The sequence below is a fragment of the Nestor notabilis genome, unplaced genomic scaffold (genome assembly GCF_000696875.1).
Source record: "Nestor notabilis isolate BGI_N333 unplaced genomic scaffold, ASM69687v1 scaffold7404, whole genome shotgun sequence".
NCBI lineage: Eukaryota > Metazoa > Chordata > Aves > Psittaciformes > Psittacidae > Nestor > Nestor notabilis.
In genome coordinates, this window is record NW_009926787.1 from 27615 (window position 1) to 46364 (window position 18750).

At 41.1% G+C, this 18750-nt stretch overlaps 1 protein-coding gene across 1 annotated transcript; it reads left to right on the forward strand.

Annotated features, from left to right (window-relative positions):
- The first annotated feature begins 9274 nt into the window (after positions 1-9274).
- On the forward strand, positions 9275-11388 carry IL22 (interleukin 22). The gene is made up of 5 exons (XM_010013745.1): positions 9275-9475; positions 10270-10335; positions 10439-10582; positions 10808-10873; positions 11275-11388. The coding sequence occupies exons 1-5, from the start codon at positions 9275-9277 to the stop codon at positions 11386-11388; spliced, it is 591 nt and encodes a 196-aa protein (XP_010012047.1).
- The last annotated feature ends 7362 nt before the right edge of the window (positions 11389-18750 follow it).

The window sequence follows — 18750 nt, forward strand, 5'->3', positions numbered from 1 at the left end:
GCCAGTTGAGGGCGCACGTGGGATTGTGGATAATCCCATCTAATAAAAAAAAGTCCTGCTAAAATGACTTAGTTTTGCAATAGTGTTTTGTTGTTACATTGAAATTTTAATGCCTTACTAATGTGAGTTCTGGAACATAATGTGAAGTATGTAAATGTCATTAACCTTACAAATGTAAGCAGTCGAGCTTCTTTAGCCATCAGAGCTAGATTGCTTGTAAGGAAGCTGTAGGCAACAAGGCATGGTTTTGGCGCATACAATCTGGATTAAGTCCCAAGGCTGCCCAGTGCTCTTAAGTCACGATGAGTATGTTGTATAGGGATTTTTCAGCCTTTTTCCATGAACAGATCCATATGCCTTCTGTATTAGTCATGGATCCCTATGTAGTGAGTAACAACCTCCTGAAATCAGGTTTGCCTTCACCGATGCCTTGCACGTGTCGAGTTGCCCTGGACCTAGGAGCCACAGCCTGAAACCCAGTGTGTGTTGCAGAAAGAGGAAGGGAGGTGAAATTACCCACCACCAGCGATCTCCTTCACTTACATATTCAAGTTCAGGTACTAAGATGTTTTCCTTGTTTGACTCTTGGTGTCTTTGATTTCTGGCAGTTAGTAGTGGAGGAAAAAGGGATTTCTAAATACTATCCACAATACTCTATGAGCAGATTTGTAGCACTTGAAGATGGGACAGGAAACAGAGCTGCTTTGAACAATTTAGTGTGTGCTGTTCGCATAACCCCGTATTGCTTCATGACATCTGTCTGTTCTCACAAGGCTGAGCTGGCACCTCATGTTCTAGTATCTGAGCAGTTCTTAGTGTCTGGTAAAATTTGTCGGTAAAGAGCCCCATCACCATGTGATGCAAGTGGAAGCTTTGCTGTGCCCTTGTTGACCAATTTTTAGCATAGCCTGAAGGGAAATTGTTCCATTACCCAGATGCACGCAAATGTGTGATCAAGAAAACAAGCTGAATAGTAATTTTCATTTGAAGTGACCTAAATTAATGTGCTAATTCCAGCAGTTACTCAAACCTGTGGAGACAGGAACCTCAGGAAGAGAGGGGAGGATGGTGGAGCTGCAGTTAAATCTTTGGGGCACAGTCAGTTCTTTGTCTTTGCACTGAAATCCAGTGGGAATGTGCTAATCACATAGCAGTGATCACACTGGAAGCAAAACCTGGAGAGCAGGTAGCGGATGGTAGCTAGCCAGAAAATTCCAGGTTGTGTTTTGCTTTTTGATCTAATAGTGTGTTGAAGAAGGATATCTGGAGTTCCATGTTAAAATGTGAATGAGCTTCCTCAGTATTCTGGTTTTTGTTACAGTGCATCTGTGTTGGAGGTGAGCTGACCTTGCGATGTTACCTGTTTGCAGGCTGTGTTCTAGAGAAGCTTGTGGAGTGAGGGAGCTGGCCTAGTAAATCTGACCTTGGCATCCCAAACATGCTGCGTGTGGGAAGAGTCCTGAGAAGCTCTGAAGGACAGCACTTGATGGTCCTGCAATGTCTGGTCATGGTGGAACACTGAGAACTGCAGAAGACTCACCTGGAGACCTTTGGGAAGAGGATCAGCGCCTGTTAATGTTTACAGTTTACACACCTTTTGTTAGATGGTTTATTCCATTCATGGGGCTGGATTAAAATTGTATGAGCTTTTACGCTCATTTGCTGGGAGGAGCTTGCTCTTTGCAGGGACAGTTTGGTGGTACAGTTGTGACAGCAAATCCTCCTTAGTGCTGACAGTTCTGCAGTGGAGGGGAAAAAGGCGACTAAAGTACTCCCCAGTTTCCTCAGAGGTTTTGATAAAGTCTGCTGGTAAAGCTTATGCCAGCTTTGTAAATGTGACATTTACATTTATGGCAGTTTACCCTTCCTGAGATAACTAAGGCACTGGCCTGTGAAGGCCTCAAAGCTTTTCCTTTTAACTCTGTTTACATCTTATATACACACATACTGTGTCTCCTCATCTGTTCTAGAAATATTCTTTTGCTCAAGGTGACTTTGTTTAATACTGGTATGTGCTGGGTTGTCTCCCAAGCACCTACTTTGAGACCTGAAGTAAAAGAGGAATGGCTAGTAGGATCCGGAAAACCCATACTTCCGGATTGCTCCTTGCGTCTCTTTCTGGGTGCTGGGTTGGTGTGACACATGTGGACAGGCCTCTGCCGATGCACCCTATTCTGGAGAGCTGGGTGCCCAGTCTTGCCCTGAGGTCTCTCATGCGGACAGGGGAGACCTGCCAAGGCTTTGCCCTTCCAGCTAGAGTGGGTCCATGAGTTCCCAGAGCCGTATTCTCGTGAGGAGCACACTCTTTGTGTTTCCAGTGGGAAGCTGGCTACCGCCTGTTTGTGTATTTTAGCTTACACAACATGTGGCTAAAAACAGATAACCCAGGAAAACAGCATCGTAATTGCTAGGCTGTAGCTGTTTTGTTTGGTCTCCTTTTGGCCCCATAAATCTCACATGCTTGACAACAGTCCCACTCCAACAGGAAACTCACTGACTCAATCTCTCTTGGGAGATGGGCAATAACATAACCTTGGGCTGGGGAAGTGCTGAGGCCTGGGCTGTTGACATCCTAAGGACAGATACTAACTAGAAGACTACTGTTAACAACATGAGAACTGTCACCTCCTTGTCTCGCAGCCCTATTACACAGAATAACTGAGCAGCCAGGGGCTCACCTTTGGGAGATGAGAGTGAGCTCAGAGCCTCAGTGCAAGTGCTGGTGTGTGGGCAGTGTCTGGGCACAAGTACTTCACCTGAAATAACATTGCTTCCCTTCAAAATGGCTTTATTTAATTACTTAAGGTGGTGTGGATTTATTACATGGTAAAACTGATGGGACTAGGTAAATCAAGGTGCACAATCCTGGGACTTTCTTAACCTGAGTAACTGCTTGTGAGAGAATTTGCCAGCTTGCAAAATTCTGTTCCCAATTAGAGTGGTTTTCTTTGAGAGACACTATGTCAGTAATTCCACTTTGCCATGTCATGAGTCACTGCTGTGTAACCACACCACACTAACAGGAAGCACAGAAGTTTCAGTTCACCTGATCTGACTATTTGCAAGATGTACTTGGATATATGTAGGTCACTATATAAAGTGGCAGTCTCACAATGCATGTGATTTCACACTCTGAATTAAAAGAACTAGCCATTTGGTGGAAGGGCTAATAGTGGTACCTCTGATGGCGTGAGGCTGCGTGCACCAAGATGATCTAAATTCTCTTTTCTCCTGTCTGCATAACCTAAGGGATGGCTCCTATCAGCAAGTCTTATTAAAATTTTGGTTTATGCTTTACTGATGTTGGCAGCACTTGTCTGCAGAGGCAGGACCACTGGAATAGCATGTATTGCGCTTCCATTAACACTTCTTTTTTAATGAATCACTGAATCCTCCTGGCACTGCAATGAAAGTTGCCACTTTAGTGGTCCTGGGGTAGCAGTAATAATGTTGGTAGCAGCCGTATAGTGTTGTCTCGATGTGTCTCTGGGTGGCTTTCTCTTGGATGTCCACTACATGAATGTTCCTGAGGTAAGAATGAAGTTATTTGTACCAAAGTGTGGGGGTTTTTTTTGGGTTTTTTTTTTTTTGTTTGTTTGTTTGTTTTTGTCCTGAAATGTAATCTAAAATTGAGACCACAACAAACTATTAGTTTCCTTCCACCTAGATTTTTGTGATATGAAATCATGGAATCAACTTGGTTGAAAGAGATCATCAAGTCCAACCATTACCCCAGGACTGCAAAGTCCACCACTAAACCATGATACTGAAGGCCTCATTCACACAGTTTTTGAACACTTCCAGGGATGGAGATTCCACCACGTCCCTGGGCAGCCTGTTCCAATGCTTGATCACAGCTTCAGTGAGGAAATTTTTCCTAATATCCAGCCTAAACCTCCACTGGCACAGCTTGAGGCCATTATCTCTTGTCCTGTCACTTGTTACTTGGGAGAAAAGACTGACCCCACCTCACTGCAGCCTTTCTTCAAGTAGTTGTAAAGAGCGATAAGGTCCCCATGAGCCCCCTTTTCTCCAGACTAAACACCCCAGTTCCCTCAGCTGTTCCTCATAAGACTTGTGCTCCAGAGCCTTCACCAGCTTTGTTGCCCATTTCTGGACCCACTCCAGCAGCTTAATGTCTTTCTTCCAGTGAGTGGCCCAGAACTGAACACAGGATTCTAGGTGCAGCCTCAGAAATGCCAGAATTATGATGTTTATTATATAGCGTCTTATACTTAGGAAACCCAGAAATTATGTAAAAGAACCAAGTGACAGTCAGAAACAAAGATTTTGATGAAATACCAGACATATAAGCAAAAGTGTTACAATTAGAGGAAATGTGTTACTCACTGTCTAACAAAAGTGTTACTGTCAGGGGAGGTAGGTGAGTCGCACATCCTCTGCAAAAAGCCTGAGTCAGCAATGTCTGTACTGAGACCTGACACAAGAGTCTTTCCCAAAGTCACCTAATGCTCCCAGGCTAATCAATTTTAGTAATACTACTCCTCCTAACAAAAGATTCACAGTATCTTACACAGCATTAAACTTACAATGAAAAAAGCAAAAATACAACGGTCAAATGCTGCATGTCCTCTCCCAGTCTCTGTGTTGATACAAATTCCTCCATAGAAAATGAATCCCATCTGCCATTTTTTATGGTCAAGCCAAGAAGACACTTGCCCGTGTACTCAGGTGTTTCCATAATGAATGGCTGAATTACAGAACAGCTTATTTGGAAGTTTTATAAAGAAGAACCAACTTCCATTACTGATGTTTTCGTTGCTGACCAGAGAGCTGACTAAAACAAGGCTCCACTGGAGCTTGAGCTGAAACATTTTTAGTTTGATTTAATCTTTTCAAGCTTGAAAGCCTAGGCAAAAGCAGAGAACAACTGAAATAAAGTGTAATGAACGAGCTTGCAAGTGAGCTGGAGCAAAATGAAGGGGATGAGCATGACCTTTTTGTTGAGTTGAGGGTGTCTTCCTATGGACTGTGTGTTTAGTTTTAGGCATTGTGTGACCTGTGGTCCATTCCTACAGATGTTTAAGGGGGAAGAATTTCATTGCCAGGTAAAAGATCCAAGAGGACGATACGCAGGTTCACTCTTCCACATGCCTGATCTTGGCAAGGTTTCTGATCCTGAACATGTTTCTAATAATGCAATATAGTCCTAGCTGATTGAAAACGTACTGAAGCGCAAGAAAATTCCCACATGCCAGCATGCTGGCAATGATACACAACAGATGAACATCGAAGTACAGTACTGGTTATTCACCTGCAGCCTCATTCAAAGTAAGAAGGAAGCGTCTGTGGCTTTTGAGGTAGATCTCATGTAGAGTTCCAGTCCTCCTCAAAAAATCCTTTGTCTTGAATATGGGTCAAGAAGTCATTGTCGAGAATATTTAACCACTATGGTTTCTTAATGAATTAGGGAAACTCCATGTAATTACACTTTAAAGTTTATTGCTGAGGTCAGTGATAGTGTAGAGGTTTGACTCTTGGGATAGCACTGGGGAGAAAATACGATCTGTGAAAAAAATTATTTTTTTTATTAATTGTACTTACAAAACAATGCAGAGGGTACTTTATAGTAGGGTATATATGCAGAGGCCTTTGGTAGTTTTCAATTAAAAGCATAGCTACTAACCTTAAACATTAAAAATATCATTAAACCTAGAAAAAGTCATAAAACTAAAGAGGAAGATTACTTTTTTTGGCCCCACCTGAGCTTGGAGAGGTCTTTCTGAGTGTTCATTTTTGTTTGCTTGTTTTCGAGAGAACTTTGTTTTATAAAGAAAGGCTTGGCGTTATCATGTAGCACAAGACATCAATCGTTCAGGCTCAAAGCAAAATTACTAAATTACCAGTTCCCGTAGCAGTTGCTAGTATACTTGACAATGTTAACCTAGGAAAGAATTAGTGAGAAAGGCTGCTCTTTTAAGACATGTTCTTCAGATGCATTTTTTCCACTTTATTCTTGCTCCTCAAAGAGCCACCAGTTATGGTTTCAGCCACAGTACCACATTTTAAATTAAATGCAGCTTTCCTTCCACTCATTTCTTCTGCCAGCTCTACGATTCAGAACAGCCTGTTTGTGGAGGGGAGTTCCTTGAGCTTCACATTCAGCACTGGCTCAAGACCTTATTTTTTTGAAGATTATTGTATTTCCTCCTCAAACATGACAAGAGAGAAATTTTTCTTCAACTGTAGCAGAAAACCTCCCGATTCCTTCCTCCCTATCTAGACTTCAGCTGAAGATTGGAGTAAGATCTAGAAATAGTGCAGGCTTTTAGCCCATCTTTGCGGAGGATGAAATGCTGGATGTGTATCTCCCAACCAGGCTGTGGCGAGCTAGGCAGAAGAGGTGATAGCAATGTCTTGTCACACCCTTGTTCAGAGAAATCACATAACAGATATAACAGACCCTGGGAATGAGAAGCATATCTCCACTTCCAAAGAAATTCTCTTGACATGTTACAAGGAATAACTGCAGCCACAACTGTGGTACCTCCAGAACCAGCAGCCATCTGGTGGAAGGCGGTTGGGAGGAGGCCAGGAGTAGACTGGTGAGCACAGAAACCATAAGGTCTGCTAAAATTAGTGTCCAGCAAGATTTTGAATGTTAATTTTTGAGCTGGACATACAGCAGGCTAGAGGGACGGAAGATACGTGGTTGTTATAACTCTCAGCTGCAAACAAAAGGTTAAATAATGCAAAGGCTTTAGGAATATCATAGTGTGAAATATGAATGAATGAACTTCTAATACGCATTTCAGCATTTCAGGGTCTGGAAAATAAAGGTGAATGACAGAGGTACAGAGGAATACTTAACAACTGAAACAAAGCTTTTTTTAAAGTTTCAGAAGGAGGACATCATGGCACAGCCAAAAAATAGCATGATCAAGAGAGTTTGCTAACAATGTAAATGGGAAAAAGAGAGCCTTATCAAGTCTAGCTTAATATTTTCTATGAAAATAGGTATGTCCCAAATGTATGGTTTCCCATATTAGAGAAGACAGACAGAAGTGATCCCGTAATGACTGCATAAAAGAGGGCAGGAGAAAGATTCAGTATCAAATTCCTCATCTCTCTGCCTGATGTTGTTTAAATGTCCATCAGGAGGTGTGGGAAGCTTGTTGCCAGATGGGCTTCTTTCATTGTTTTGAACAGCTGCGACTGACACAAATACTTAGGCAAGTAATGAACACTTTCCATGGGTTTGGAGCCACAAGAAGAGGTCATGCAAGCTGTATTTGTGTCTGAAAGAGTAAGTGACCAAAGGAATAGAGAGGTGGGATCTGGCAGAAGGGCAGAAGGACAGGGGATCTGGACCAGAGAGGGTCTGAATGCATGTTCACAGCTTTTGTTCTGGGTTTGGGACTTCTGTCCTGCTTGATGAGCTGGTGAAGGAGTGCAAGAAAACCTCAGTTAGAAGCAGACTTTGGTTATCAGACTGTGTTTAACACCTGGAGAGGAGTTTGTGGGGATGTACTTCAGGGGACGACAGTCCTTCAAAACAGCCTTCCTGATTGGATTTCTCCATCTGGTCTTTAATGCCTGTCTTTTGTCTAAGTATAACTCAACCTCCCGTCTTCTCATTAACCAGCTTACTCACTGGGCCTATTAGCCTGGCAAATGAAAAAATTATGGAAAAGAGTTTATAAACATATTATTGAATAGCTTTGTGGTGCTATACATATTTGGGGTGTGAAATACATTATTGACATCCTGGGTCCAGACTTGCTTCCTGCTGCCTGTTGCAGTCAGGATGCTGTAAGAGACTGGGTATGGGAATGGGTACCGGGCATGGGAACAGACACGGTGATGATGGCTTCAGGGTGATGGGGTGCAGCTTCAAATGCACAGACTGTACAGAGCTGATGTGACAGGTATCTGAGGGAAACTGAGGCAAGACTGAGGCATGGAGAGATTAATTCATGATGTGGATGTATCAGGGGAGGCTAAAGCACAAACCTGGTGCCAGCAAGCCTTTACCTCTTTCTTTTCAGAAATAAGGAAAAGAGCTGTGCATTTCAGCCCATGGTGTAAGGCTGGTTATGGCTCTTGTCCTAAGAACCTCAGCCACAAGTGGTGATACCCAACCCCAGGGTTGCCCATGCTCACCCCTAGATGCAGAGCTGGAGCTTTGGTTTTCCTATTTCTCACGTTTGTCACCTGTGTGCCTTGTGGGTATTAGGCAACCAGGGGTGAGTTTGCATTTGTACCAGATCTGTGTCCTCATGCATTACCGTCTACAGCTGGGTTGCAAATTACTCTCTAAAGAGAGCACAATTTCCCTTTGGCACCCTGCATAATTTTTCAGTCTGAAGGGTCAGGAACATGGAAATCACATGGATAAGTAAGTGCATGACCACCACTAATGACCTCTGGTAATTACACCCAGCTACAGCCTGGAATATGGATAATTTTTGGAAAATGGGAACTTGGAGATCACACATGTGATGAAGGCAGTGTTGGTCCTGTGCAGTTTCTGATCTCTCAGAGAGGTTTGCACAGTGATGGACTGATGACCAGTGACTCCAGTGGGCCACTATGTGGGAAAAGCTATTTGAGGGTAGGAAACATAGGTGGTCAGTGCTTTGGGTCTGATGCAGCCTTTGGGTCTGACCACTGCTGTGTTCCAGTGAGCAGCAGCAGAGCACCAGTCATTTGCTGCAAGTTTAATAGTTGGACTTGGCAATCTTAATGCGTCTTTTCCAATCTAAATGATTCTATGATTCTATGAACAAAAGTTTACATAAGTTACATTAGCCGCTGTAAAATTGCTGATCCAATTAGACTGTTACAATCAGGACAAGAGGCACAAACCCATGCAATTCTCAGATATTTTTATGCAAAGAGAATTCAGGATTCCTGTCCAGGTAAAAGCCTCTGTTTCGCCCTGCATTAAGACTTGGTTTATTTTATAAGAAACTGAAGATTCTAATGGCCTTGAAGTTGTATTTGTGGGTTTTGTAGTGGTTAGGTAGTTCTCAGAAGAGGATACTGGAAAGTAAGAGAGTTGCTGATGTCATTTTTATTTACCACCACTATGAGGGAAAAAAAACCCATGAGAGAGATGTTGGTGGCCCTATATAAGGTGCACGTCACCTCCTGCAGAGCACACCAAGAATCACTGCAAAGGTGAGTCTTGCAGCCTTTGTGCCTCTCTCACTTTGCTTTTCCTACTTTCCTTGATGCTAACTCTGCTCTCTCTCATCAGTGCTGAGTGTAGCTGAAACCTGCTGCGACAGACAACTTTGGATCGTGAGCCATGGCCTCCCTGCAGATCTGGACCAAGAGCTTCTTAGGATGGGTCTTCTTCTGCTGCTGTTGCCTTCTCCCTCTTCTTCTCACCAGCCCTCTGCCTCCAAAAGGGGCAGGGGTGGCTTCTATCAACCATCATACCTGCAGGCTCAGGAAGCTCAACTTCCAGCCCTACATCAGGAATCGCACCTACACCTTGGCTAAAATGGTACAGTAGCTTGCATATCCTTCATGTGGGATCTGAGGGCCTCCTTCTCCACCAGTACCCTCAATTCTCACCTTTGGCATTCCTCTCTCTTTCTTATGCCTTTCTCCAGAAGAAAACATGCGGTTGGAGTAAGGCAGAGCTTGGGCGTGTGGAGTGGGTCTGTTGTTCACTGGTTGTATAGGCAAGGGAAACTGCTGCCTCTTCTCCTCCTTCTCCCCAAGGGAAAGGCAGTCCCTGGCACAGCACAGCTCCTTCTCTCAAGCAGCTGCTGCTAGACTGGGACAATTGTGAAACTTGAGCTTAAATTTCTCTGTCTGTCCTGTCCATTTGGAGCTGGGTCTGCCCGTGATTCCAGCCATGGCCAGGCAGCTCCCTGGGCATCTTGCAGTGCTCTGCTTGGGCAGGTTTCTTGGCTGCTCTCACACCGAGGGTCCCCACTTGGTGTATTCCGTCGAGTGCTGCAGCACTTCCCAGCAGTGCTGTGGGCCACCGTGAGGTCGGCCACCTGCGGCATCTGATTTAGTCATCATAACCGCTACGACATCTGATGTTGAAGAGTGGGACAGGGATTCAGAATTCTGCTTATTTATTTTCCAGTGATACTGACCTTGAATCTCAGCCAGTGCAGGGGAGAAGCAGTCAAAATGTCAAAGCTTCTCTACCTGTAGCAAACTGTCTCTGGTGTCATTTCCCTCATTTCACCTGCTCTGTTAATGATGAAAACCTTAGGGTTTATTGTTAATTTTCACGTAAGGTTCCCATCCCCACCTGACATTTCCCTTTTTTGCTCTCAGGCCAGGGTCTCGGATGAGGACACGGACAACAGGCTCATTGGGCAACAGCTCTATGTTAACGTCAAGGTAAGCCTTACACCCTTAGGCGTAAAGACTGGTCTTTCAACCTTCTCCAGCGGTCACTGATCTCTTGCCATGAGTTAACATGACCTCTTACTTGCATACATAGGAAAACAACCGCTGCTACATGATGAAGAGGATTGTGGAGATCATAGTGAAAGATGTCCTCCTCACCGAGGTCAAGGACCAGTACCCATACGCTTCAGAGGTGGTACAGTTCTTTGCATCCCTGACCTCGGAGCTGAGCAGATGTGTGAGTAGCGTTGTGTTTCATTCCCTAGCTCTGAGTTGTGACTCTTGTCACTGCTCCTGAATCTCAGAATGCTGCAAACAGTGGCAAGAGGCACTGATATGAAAGGAAACCTCAGATCAAAGATATCAAACTCGAGGTTGATAGAAAGGTGTGTGTGGGGAAAAAAAAGCAGCACATTGTTGCGTACAGCTGCCACTGTTACACCTGGATTTTGTCTTATTTTAGAAATTCTCAGGACACAGAGAGCACATTGAAAAGAACCTGGAAGAAATGAAGACAAAAATGAAAGAGGTACATTTTCTCCTAACGTTTAAAAAGAACTGTTACAAACTCCAGTATTTTAGTTGGATTAAGGCTAACCTAATTATGAAACAAACTCCGGAGATTATTTGGGAGATGAAGCCTTCATGTCCATTAAAGAGGGAATTAGTGATGTTTCCACTTCCAGATCTTCACTTTTTAAGTATCTGCACATGTTATGGTAATTTAAAGCTTCAGAAGTCAGGTTGCAGGTAACTGTATATGCTAGACTAGATTAGAATGATCTTGTTTATATCTTATGTAATAATGACTAACGGAACTACTTGAGAGAATAAGGAGAATAAGTTTTCAATTCAGTTTCTGTGAAAAGCCTAATTTTAATTTTCTGAGAAATAACGAGATGCTAAAACTTACATTCTGCTTTTTTCTAGTTGGGAGACAATGGAAAGACTAAAGCCATCGGGGAACTGGATTTACTGTTTGACTACATAGAAAATGCCTGTACTGATATCCCAAAGAAGGGAGGGAACAAGAAGAAAAACTGAAAGAATTTCAGGTCTTCAGATCAGCCTTGAAGACATGTCTCCAAAAAACTCTTGCTATAATACTGTGGATACCCTCCCTTTCCCCTCCTCTCCCTCAATGCAATATATTTTTCACTTGTGCTAATAATAACAAACTAAGTGGGCACAGACAGGGTGCATATTGCTGCCTGCTTTGAAAAGGAAAACTCCAGGACAGTGTTTGTGGCTCCATTTCAACACAGGACATTAGGTATTTTCAAAGGCACGCCCCTGTCCTCCTCATCTCCATAGGAATAAACCAACTACTTCTGTATTTTATATGCTGAGATTTGACGCATGTGAATCAGCTTTGGTCAAGGTAGGCAACAATATGTAGCCAGGATGTTTTGAGCCTTTTACTTGGAAATCTCTTTTGCATATGTTGCCCCCTTCTGACCTTTATCTGAAAAGTTCAGAGTAATTCAGAAATAATTTGTGTCATTCTTATTTAATGGTAACTTATTTTAACGTAATAATAATACAGTACTTTTATTTATATATATTAATTGAAAATTATCCAAGGAAACGTATTTATGAAGCTGTACCAAAGGGTTTTAAGTGAACTATGAAATTAAAACTGCTTTGTGATATTTATATGCAGATGGATTGTTTTGTAAATGCTTATTCTTTAATTTATTATAATAAATATTTTGGTCCTCAAATGTTGCCATTTATAGAGCTTTTTCTCTTTTACTCAAATGCAAGGGAGATGACACATATTGTGCCTGTGGGGCTGCTGGGCCAGTGGCTGTATTCTTGTACCCAGAAAGGATGACAGCTTGGTCTGAGGACATGCTTCTTTACCATAAGGCTGCTATTTCAGTGTGTCCCAGGCCAGGGCTTAACAGGGAGCATATAGGTCAGTCCTTCTTATGGGGGGTGGTAGGAAAAATAGCATCGTTTACGAGAATCATTTGTTTCTTTTATTGATTCAGCTTCAGTATGCCTGTAGACAAGATCCCATCTTGGACAGCTGCTGGTGAAAAGTCCCAAACTCTGTTCCCTGAGATGAGATGGAGACAAACGGTGAGGCAGCAGTTGCTACTGAAAACTCAGAGCACTGTGTTCTGGCTGCCCCATAGGCACACTGAGCACAAACAGTGCTCTGCAGCATCAGCAGTTTCAGAGTGCTTCAGAAGAGAGCTGCTTGGTGCCTACTGACACAAATGCAAAACTGCTTGCTAAAAGGATATCTAGAAGACATCCCATAAATGGATACTACAATATGGGAAAAATGTTGGCAGGAAATATACCTTGATCTACCTTGGTAACTTCATCAATTAAATGCAAATGAGAATTATAGTCCAAAAGTAGTCTCAACATGTCTTACATCAGCTGTTGTGGTTAGACAACACTGAAGTGACATTAAGCTATCCCATACTGCTCTCACACAAAAGGGATTTCAAGATAAAGGCATCCATCCACACCTAATTTGAACAAAGTTTATGTGAGCTGAAATGGTAACGCTTTCTTGTGGGAATTCACATACTAGACTGGCATATGACCCATCTTACCTGCCAAACTAGATGCAATCAACATGGTTTACTTTGTTCCACACTTTCATTTGCATCTCACAATGTATGAATTACATACCTGTTCATAGTCAAAGTGGAAGTGACCCAACAGTGACAGCCAGCCAGAATTTGGTACCACATTACAGTGTTAGGGGTTTAACCTTTTGATGTATTCAGTAGGATATATATTTTCTTTTTTGTGGGATGATGTTGTCAAGAGCTGTTGGCCAACATCCTTTCTCTTATCACTTGAACTTGTGACAGCTGAAAGCAAAGGGAGGGAATTAAGCACCAAATGGAGAGCTCATCTCACTGAACTTTGACAGGCACAGTCTATCCCGAAGCTACACCCAGCTCCCTTCACAGTCAGTGGAAGGTAATAGGAGTTATCTAGGTGCCAGTAGAGATTTATAAAGATTGTGCCTTCAGACAGAATAACATGACTTTGCTCTAAAAGTACATGTTTTCTTCCGTGACTATCAGCAGAGACTATACCTTGAACCACACATGCTGTTCCTCATTGATATAATCTCTTCACAAATGGATAATTAACTTATTTCCTTCTTCCACTGCCTTTAGGCCTCTTCCACAGTGTCCTTGTTGAGCTGCCCTACCCAGAAATGTCATATCAATCTCTCAAGCTTTCCACACTGGGGCTAAACCCAGATAAAAACCCATTTGCCCACAAAAGTGTAAAAATTAAGTAAACTATTTATTAGCTTCTCCAGCCCTGAAAACCATCCCCTGGAAGACTCTCCCATGGAAAACTCAGAAGCTGGAGCCCCGAAACTGCCACACAGCACATTTTGCAGAATTTCCTTCATAGATTTTCTTGCAGGGCATCTGTAACTTGTGGGTGTGTGAAAGATGGTGGGTCATGGTCAGTTTTGAACTGACAAAGGAAGTAGAAGTCAGAGGAGGTTTCCCTTACAACCAAGGGAAAGGTGTGGGACAAGCAAGCACTGACCAAAAGAAAATAAAGATGTAGTTTCTGTCAGGCAAGATGGCTCAAAAAAAGAAAACCATACCGAAATGTTTTCTTTTGACATTTTCTAAATAAAATACTTGAGGCTTACACTTCAAAGTAGTGTTTTGGTTTAGAAGTTTATGTACATTTTCTTTCAAAGGTTGGAAAGAGATTTGAAAGCAAAATGAACTGTTCTATTTCAAGTTGGACAAGTGCTTTGGGCTGGCCCCAGATGAATTTTTTTCATTTAATTTTTCAGTCGGGTAGCCAAAGAGTCAATTGTTCATGCAATTCTAATTTCTGTTGCCCTATTTGCCTTTCCTTGGCCTGCATCAAATTGTGGATTATTTGTAATTCCCAGAGGTCTTTGACCTAGGGGGTCAAGGCTGTTAGGGAAGGCACCTGCTCTACATCCTTCATCAAGGGCACCTCCATTGTAGAGGCTGGAGGACCTCTTCCCAAGCAAAAATTGATGGAGCTGTCTACTGCCAGACTGGCATTTTGTTGATTCTTCCTCCCCTTCACTTATATTAGGTGATGTGTTTTGCTACACAGATAATTATAAAACATTTAAACTACCTCTGAAACTTCATATTGTGCAGATAGAGGAACCCAAAGCATGAATAGAACTTTCCACATCCTGCTGAGTAAGTATTGTGACAGTTTAAGAAACGTCTCTTAAATACATTGCATGGAGTGTTACTCAGTTATGAGATATACATATTCAATGTCTGAATATATACTTAAGTGACCTAGAATAATAGAGAGTTGATTATTTCCAATTTGGTGCTGGAATTATGTTCTAGACAATGCAAAGAGCTAAAGCTATCCTGATGGTAAACCAGCAGCATGTGATTATGCCAGCCTGTGCTTTAAAGCACAAATAGCTAAACAATTAGCTGCTTTGAAGAAGGGGTGGACTGTACTGAACAACAATAAATGCCTGACAATCTCTTCAGTCATGGCCATCATCAGTGCCCAATGGGTGCTTCTAAAATCTAGGAAAGCACTCTCTGTTTAATCTTTCCATTCCAAATTCCTGGCCAAATTCACAGATATAAATTGCTATCATTTAATCTGGATTCACTGATGAATGGTTTAGAAAGGAAGATGTTTCAACGTCTTTCCTTCTCTAAAGAGAAGTTAAAAAACATTTTTAAGAATGGTTCATTTATCTTCAGCAAATTAACACGAGACCCAAATAAACATTTTTTGAGTATGAAGGATTAAGGCATAGCATTGAATATTTCCAAGATCAGGCCATTTTTCTTCGTTAGGATTGAATAAGAAAGGGCAAATCTTCCAAACTAAAACCATTTTCTGTTTTGCTTAAGGCAAAATAAATTGAAATATTTTGAAAAAACAGACTGAAAAATGTGTCTTTGATTAACTGACTTGAAACTGTTGCATGGTTGTTCCTGCAAGAACCAGTAAGGTTCTTCACTGGAAATTGTAGCCTTAGTTTCAAATGACTGAATGTAAAATACTGTTTTCCAGAACCTAAAAAAATTGCGTGGATTTAAATTTTATTTGGTTCTATAATTTTCCAAAAGACAGTCTCTTCCAACTCCTACAGCACATTTAAGGAGTGGTGATGCTGTTCATTAAACTGTGAAGGGAATCATGTATCTGTGGTAAAGTCTAAAAGCTTTGAAATCAAGAAGACTGACTTTCTGATTTGTCTTTTGCATTAGGCATTGACATGTAAGAGCTCCCCGATGGATTAGCTCATCATTTATCTGGTCCTGCTCCACAGCAGATAGAAAGAAAACTCCTATTGACTTCAAAGTGTATAAAATCATGCTTATAGTTTGTGTGTGCATCAAATTATATTACAAAGAAAAGATGAAAGATTTCAGCACAGAAGTTAAGATGGAAGTGATGAATGGGACTGCTGTGATGAAAGGCTTGTTTCAGAAAGTCCATTTTATGACACTTATTGACTGTCGTTGCAGTAACCCTTTTTTTTTGTCTTAAGTTAATACTTCTTATCAAACATGTCTCTAAAATTTCTGGTTTGACCAACCTTTCTCCTTTAGTAGTTACCCTTTATAATGTGACTCCTGCCAGTCTTGCATGGGAGAGGAAAAATTCAGATGATTTTTTTTTTCATATTTTATTACACCAAAAAAAAAAAGGAGAACTGGGATTTCAGGCAGATAACCCTGGATTTAGGGATTATCAACTCTGATGCTCATTTTTACTCTGGTAGCTCAAAATTGGAGAATACTTGTTTGTCAAACAGCGTCTGGCAAACAATATGATTATTTTGTAGGCATTAACATGTCAACTTCAACACAATGATCATAGCTCCTGCATGTAACAGAGATTCCATTAAGTTTAGGAAAGCATCTTGATTTGCTGGCACCCATGCGTGTTTCAGAAAATGCAAGACAGTTACTTGCACATGATGTTCGGTTTAACTAGACACGCAAAGTTGAAGCCTCCAAAACAAGGAGCTGCTCAACCTTGGTATCGTGCTTTCTTTTAATTTGCCAATGGTTCATGACAAAAATTTCTGGGCAGTGACTGGGAACACAAAACAAATCAGTGACCATGACTCTGATCCTGCAAATTGGCAAACACCACAATTTTCACTCATTTTGATAATAGCCTTGAATGAATCATCTGCCTCAGCTTTGGTGCCAGAAAACTAGCTAGCAAATTCTGAGGTGCTGCCCACAGGCACCCACAGAGCCTGTCTCTAGCAGCAAGAATGTTGGGCAGATGAGGGTAAATGTTCTCTGAGGGCCTGGTCCCCTCCATCAGCCCTGGGTCATGAGCACAGACTCAGACATCCAGCTTCCGGTGGTCTATGGTTGTGCATCGCAAATCCCAGACATGGAACTCAAGGAGTTATGTTGCTCATGGGTCAAGCTACTGGCAAGAGAAAGAACTAGAAACAAGAAGCTTTCTGTATGCCATTTTACTTTGGAAACCTTCTGGCAGTAATAACGTAAACTCAGATTTCGTTTTTCATTTTTAACTCTTTTTTGCATTGGTACTTTTTACATTACTTGCAGTTATGAACTTCAGTTTAAGTTGGCAACCCAGTGACACTGGAAACGAATAAATAATGAAGAATATGTTTTAGGTGAGAAGAACATGGTTAGGTTTCTCTGAAAATAGGAAGAAGGGAGCAACTCATCTTTTCTTTTCTACACTAAAACAGAGAATTTCTTAGAGCTGCAGTATGAAGCTTTGGCTGGGAGGGTTAGGTTTATGCTCTAACCTGATTATCAGAACCGAGATAAGACAGAGGTTGCAGATTGATAAATGGTGTCTTGTTCTTTGCTGTATAATTACAAGAGTATATGATAAATAAAATGTTTGTTTTTCAGAAGTGACAGATTAGTAAGATAAACCTCAGTATGTTCAGAGGTTTGGGAAAATATTTCAGACCCAGAATACTTTTCAGGGCTTGCCTGCAAGTTTTGAAACAGGTTGACTGAATATAAAGGCAACAAATCTTCTGATTCTCATGGAATTGCTAAGTTTATTGAAGGGAAATCTGCTAGAAAAACGCTCCTTGCCAGTGAAAGGCATTCTCATGTGGAAAAATCTGCTTTCAAATAGTCTAATCTAAACTTGCAAATGTGAGGAAACCTTTTAGAATCTCTGAAGAGCTTATTTGGTGTCTCATATCCGGTCAAAATTCACAAAAGTTTGCAGTGACACTGATAAAAGCTTCTTCCCAAATGGGTACAAGTACTGAAAGTTCTTACTAGAGATGAAGAAAAACGTCGTTGGAACAAGGTTGTCATGTGATTTTCCAAGCCCATTCAGAAGGGTATAGGCTTAACCTTTCTGCTGATGTAACATATATAATAATCAGAAGAATGATGGCAAATGATATGTTTTTTATTTTTATTTTTTGGTAGTAAATGGGATCTCTGAAGATTTGATCAAGAGTGGAAGCCTTTTCCCATGGATTTTTTTTTCTTTTTTTATTGGGTTTTGTTTTTTTTTTTTTTTTCCTCCTGCTGGTAGAAAATGGGTTTTGTAAAGAAATTAGTATTTTTGCTGCTTTTCTATGTAAGTGTAGATTTTCTCCTGGAAATAAAAAAACCTGAAAGTCCAGAGCTGGTATTAAATTGAACTCACCCCCTCACTCCCCAGTTTTCATTTGTTGTGCCCTGGAACCTATGGGTCTCTATTTAAAAAAATTTGAAGTAGCTATTTTTATATAGGGAACATCATCAACTTTCTCATTATTTTCACTTCACTCCTACAAATATATTAGATGATTAATACTTCTCTCACAGTTACAAAATTGATTGGATGTATGGAAGACTGTAAAGCCAATGCTCAGGTCTCTAATTGTAATTTTGCACAAAAGGATTCCCTAAAAAATTTGCAGAATCTACAAAAGTGGAAAGGAAATATCTCTGTTTTGTTTAAGAAGCTCTTAAAGAAGGTGTTTGTTAAATCATCTCTTCCATAATTTAAAACACTGTGCATGTTTTTACATATTGTGCTACAGCCTAAGCAAAGAGTAAAGCCTAAAAATAGGCAAAAGAGTGAAACTTCAGACAAGTAAGCTGTCCAATGTTAGATATAACCAGTACTTTACTTTTTTGTAAGTTTCTAAAAGAAATTACAAATAATGCGGGAAATATGAACCTTATTATTATGTTCTTAGTTTCTAGATCTAACCACTATCATTAATATCTGCTGAATGAGATTTAATTATGTTAATTGCAATAAATAGTGCTATCATTTAGATGGTAACACAAAGTTTCCAATCTTTTTCAATTGGAAAATTTTTCCCTGATCTAAAATGAAAATCTCAATGCATATTTTGACATGTGACATCTCTCTAACTGGTACTTATATTGTTATGTTTTCTTCTTCTAAAACTTT